Here is a 5,330-nt window from a genome sequence, read left to right as displayed (position 1 = left end):
CATTTTCCATGATCACCTTATCACGGCGATCCAACTCACAAAAAATTTCAATCAGTTCTCCTTGGTAGGAAGAGAGAGATCTGTCATTTTGTTTGGCAGAAAAGGCTTTTTGATTCAAAGTGAAGACTTGTAGTTCATCTGCTCCATCATAGAAGGTTGTTGACAAAGCTTTCCAGATTTCTTGAGCAGTAGGTAAGAGAATATATCACTTCATAACCTCAGGAGACATAGACATCAACAACCACCTCTTAACCTTTTGATTGTCTGTGTACCACTTCTCATATCCTTCATCTTTTTTAGTAGGTGGCTATGTACTCCCACGAACAAACGAGAGTTTCTCTTTTTCAGCAATATGCATCTCTATGATTTGAGACCACATATCATAATTTGTTTCATTTAGAATAATCCCTGCATTGAAAGAAGAATTTTCAGATTGAATGATAATCGGGGTAGAGTTGTAAGCATCTGATTTGCCCATGGCACTGATACCAAGTTCAAATCTTGAACATAATATTTCTTTTGTATTCTACTATTTCTCAAAGGAGGCATGTACATGAATATATAACTACTACTAAGTTACAATATATGGAAAGAATTAAAATCTTCCTATTTTACAAAGATTACTAAAATCGAGTTCCTATTTGTAAAGACTACAGAATGAAGCCCTAAAATATCTCTAACTGAAAATCGATAAATAGAACCAATAACACATAAAAGCAAACCGAACCGACCGATATACACCCCTAATTCCATCCCTCATTCAATAAATTTAATCTTAAGATACTTCAAGTTTTATTCTAGCAAGTATCATCAAATTAAAAAATTACTACTTGTGTACTCAATATGTTGACAACATAAGGTTCTAGATTGATGTTTATTATTTCGCATATCTTTTGGAATTTAGTGGAGATAACAAATATAAAACATAGGAAGTAGGCCACAACTTGTCATCTATAAATATACATATATTTTCACTAACATCCCCATTATATGCTAACTCATAGGAGGATTTCCTCTTTCTAACTAATATTGTTTCAATTGATCATTCCCAACTTTTCTCACCATACTTCTCAAAAAAGAAAACATGGATTTAAATGAGATTACACAATCCATCAACAACATTGAAATGATTCAATTGCTACCAATCCACAACTCATCATCAATTGATCATGAACCCGCCCTTCTGCCCGTGCCATCGATTCACGAACGGAGTTCCTTGGAGATGATGAGGGAGATGATTTTTCATATAGCGATGATGCAGCCCAACAAAATTGATCCGGAATCAGTGAAACCACCTAAGAGAAAGAACGTGAAGATATCAAAGGATCCACAGAGCGTTGCAGCCAGACATCGGAGAGAAAAAATAAGTCAAAAGATAAGGATTCTTCAAAGACTTGTTCCTGGAGGAACCAAAATGGACACAGCTTCTATGTTAGATGAGGCTGTCCATTATGTTAAGTTTCTTAAGAAACAACTAAAATTGTTAAAGCAAGCAATTGCTTGCTCTAACGATAATAATAAGAAGGGTTAATACCTCAGATGGTCACTCAACTATTCACTTTTGCCTCAGAAAGTCGCTCAACTTTTAATTTTCACTAAAATGTCACCATGTGAGTGACTTTCTGAGGAAAGATTGGATAGTTGAGTGACCATCTGAGGTATTAACCCTAATAATAATAGGTCAATGGTTAGTGGATTTAACCAATGGCCTCATGTGGATTATTATTCGAGATCATTGATGAATTCTAATGTGCAAATGCTAAGTTAATTAATTACTACTAATATATGGAAGTGTAAAAGTATCTAGAGTTAATAAACAATCTAAATCATGATTATGTTCACTAATTTTGTACTTTAATTGTAAATATATATTTTCCGTTTACGTATGGAGAAATATTAATTTCCTTTTTGTATTTAGAAATGTCGACTATCCCAACCTTTATTTTAAATTAAATTACGATTGGACAAAATTAAATAATAAATTATTATAGATTCATCGACTCTTGATTAATCTAAGAGTATATTATTCATCATCATATAACAATTTAATTATTGACTCAATTATTAAAAAAAAAAAATAACAACAAGCAAATAAACAGATTTTTGATTAAGCAATTTTACAGATTCAAGAATTAAGTGACTGTAGAAGCTTCCTTTATTTTTAATTTTTCAATTAACTAAGTGGTCTCATGTTTGCGTCACTGGCGTAGCCACATGGTGGTAATTGGACACCCTTTGTCAAAAAAAAATACCGCATATACAAGTAAAATGATACACAAAATGATTAAATAACATATTTTGGACACCCTTAACATAACAAGTTGTTATAGCCAAGTGGTTTCACCTCCTTGAAATGAAGAAGTGTTTGTGTGTTCGAATCTCACTAGTTTTATTTTTTTAAAAGAGTTTTTGTTGTGCTATTTCTGGACACCCTTTGTGAAATTCGTGAATCCGAATTTAGTCGGATTCCAATATGGGTACCGGACACGGGGGAAACCAAAGAAAAAAAAAACTAATTATTGTATCAATTTATCAAGTAAGGTTCGAGTATGAAGCAATTTTTTAAAAACTTTGTTACTAAATTTTCAAAAAAAAATTCCATAAAGCTAATCATAAATTTTTTTCTTCTTTAATTTTGATTTGATGATTCAACTGTCCGATTAAATCACAAAAGTCATATGTTCACAAGACTCCCTGATCAAAAAATCAAAGTGACGATCAACCATCCACTATCGAGCTTCAATTGGCTTGGAACAAGACAAGAATGACTCCATGATAACATGATCAATCATCAGCCCATATAATAATGAAAACAAAAGGTATATTTATTAGTTCTAGATGAAGCCGTATGGCAGTATAAAATGTTAATGATGATAACAAGTGTCACAAAATGTGGACTCTATAAATAAAAAAATTGTTTATGATTGACTCCAATGACTTGACAATCATGGGTTGCTCCTATTAATGGAAACCAATCAATTTTGTGTAATATGTGGAGGTGTTATACTTTATTCATTATCTTTAATTTATTTTTTCTATTCTTTTATTTGTTTGTGATATAAAAAGTGGAACATTTAGAAATATATTTTTTCTTGAAAAATGGATGCATTGTATTTTGTACTTCAAATTGGATATGTGCAATGCACGTAAATTAGCCTTCTTATTTTATTTTTTTCTCTCATTTTGTTTTTTTCCAGTTTGTGTTGATTAATTGGGGAAAAAAGAAAGAATAAGAATAATATTAATTTCTTAGAAGGATTAAAAGGCCTTTATCTCAAGAAGAGGTCGAACTGCCTTTTGAGAAGAAACAATTCTTTAATTTTGAATCATAATTTTGAATTTACATAGAAAAATTGACATTGTATGATAAGTTGGAAATCCAAATAACATAAAATAACTAATAACTATATAATTGACACATGATTGTTCATATAGCATGTATATATTTGTTTGATTGGATGGTTAGACAACTAGTTTGTCCTCCTCCTTAACTCTAATTCTTGGTATATCAATACATTATTACGGATATAAAAAAAATAGGATATTTTCATATCAATCGATGGCTAGGATTAATCATCTTCCTAGAGAGGATTTTTTTTATTGTGGAAACATAGGAATCCATCAATTACATGAGGACTTCCAACGAGTAGTAAATTCAAGTCATTCTTATCGTAGACAATCCGCTTTCGCAAGAAAAAGAAGTGTTGATATATATATCATAGATTACAGTAAGTTACAATTGAGATTAAAATGAACAGAAATGAATAAATAAACATTCAGGTTGAAATACGTACATTTTGTTCTCATTATGGAGATTCAAATCTGTTGTTGTATAATTTACACCAATTTAGCAGTATATCTCTTAACTTGTCCCCTCAAGGATACAACGTCGTATAACTCAGACTCCGAATTAGTTTAAGAGTCCAAAACTACAATCAAGACAGTAAGTAGTAAATAGTGAAATTAACAAGAAAATAGTGGATAAGACGCATCTGATTTTTCTTCTTCAGTGCCAAGTAGAAAAGGAAAAGAGCTAGCAATAAGACCAAAATCTAAGAGCTAGAGCAGCCGTTGAGCCAGCTTTTCCAGATCGGACCACGTTCGTCTTAGAGTACCGTTAAGCTTCCCCGGTTTGTGGGATTAATTGATTGGAAATCCGAGATCCATAATCTTTCCTAGGAACAGCTTCTACGATGATAGAAATAAAGGCATGATTAGTTCTACAAATCTCACTGCACTAACCATAGTAAAGTACTATTTCTCGTCATACTGAAATAGAGGTCTGATTTAAACGACCCGGTACAACATCACATTTGACACCTAAGGAAGGTATAACTCAACTATGAGGTACATCAATAAATATTACAATAAAACATATATGACTCTTTACTGGTAAAACCACTATATTGTCGATTTGAATTAAAGAATTAGGAATCAATAAAATCTCCCCAAATAGGATTCGAACCTACGACCAATTAGTTAACAGTTGACCATTCTACCAGTGAGCTATATGTAGACACGTAATTTTTGACCGAACTTAAGTTTAACTCCATTTTTAGAGCTTAAATATTTTTATAATCTAAACTAAATATTTTGACTTTTATCTTATTTTATTAAGTTTATTTTAAAAGATTTGAAAATAGCAAGAATAGAATCACTTTTTAAGGTAAGTTTTATTTTTCAATTGTTTAAAAATGAAAAGAAATGGAAAGTTACACAAAAAAAATATGTATTTTCTTTTAAATTAGATTTAATAATAAGTTAGTATTTCTTAATTATAATTTAGAATAGCTATTCATTTATTCTTGTATTTTTATTAGCTAATATTTTTATTATTATAATATTTATTATATTTAATTAAAATAAAAGAAATAACCTACCACTACCCTCACCCCACTTTCTCTACCAATTACCCCACCCTTACCTACATTATCCCCATGATCCCATAATATATACTCCACTCAACTCCCTCAACTAAAAACATATATACTACACCACTTCATCCATACACACGGACTACATACTCCCTATACGTACCACACACCCTATATATATTAGCAGACTTCCCACAAACAAAAGAAAGGGAGACAGAAAACGTACAGAGGCACAACCAAAAAAAACAAAAAAAAAAACAAACACACACGTCAGAAAGAAGAAAAAAACCAATCGGTATACCCACAAACATTTTTCATCTCTTTGTTTTTTTATTACTTTTATATAAACACAACACACATCCACACCAAAGCTTTGTGAGCGTTCTAATCGAGGTTTGGTCCAGATTTTGCGATTCTTATTTCTTCATTTAAGGTTCAACTTTACCTTATCTCTTT

The 5,330-nt window shown here is 31.2% G+C and overlaps 1 protein-coding gene across 1 annotated transcript; it reads left to right on the top strand.

Moving 5' to 3' along the window:
- Positions 1–1,084: 1,084 nt before the first annotated feature.
- Positions 1,085–1,531, top strand: LOC107063503 (transcription factor HEC2-like). Its single transcript, XM_015315436.1, has one exon. The coding sequence runs from the start codon at positions 1,085–1,087 to the stop codon at positions 1,529–1,531; it is 447 nt and encodes a 148-aa protein (XP_015170922.1).
- The last annotated feature ends 3,799 nt before the right edge of the window (positions 1,532–5,330 follow it).

Source organism: Solanum tuberosum, unplaced genomic scaffold (assembly GCF_000226075.1).
Source record: "Solanum tuberosum cultivar DM 1-3 516 R44 unplaced genomic scaffold, SolTub_3.0 scf00368, whole genome shotgun sequence".
Lineage (NCBI taxonomy): Eukaryota > Viridiplantae > Streptophyta > Magnoliopsida > Solanales > Solanaceae > Solanum > Solanum tuberosum.
This window is presented reverse-complemented; position numbering and strand designations above follow the sequence as displayed.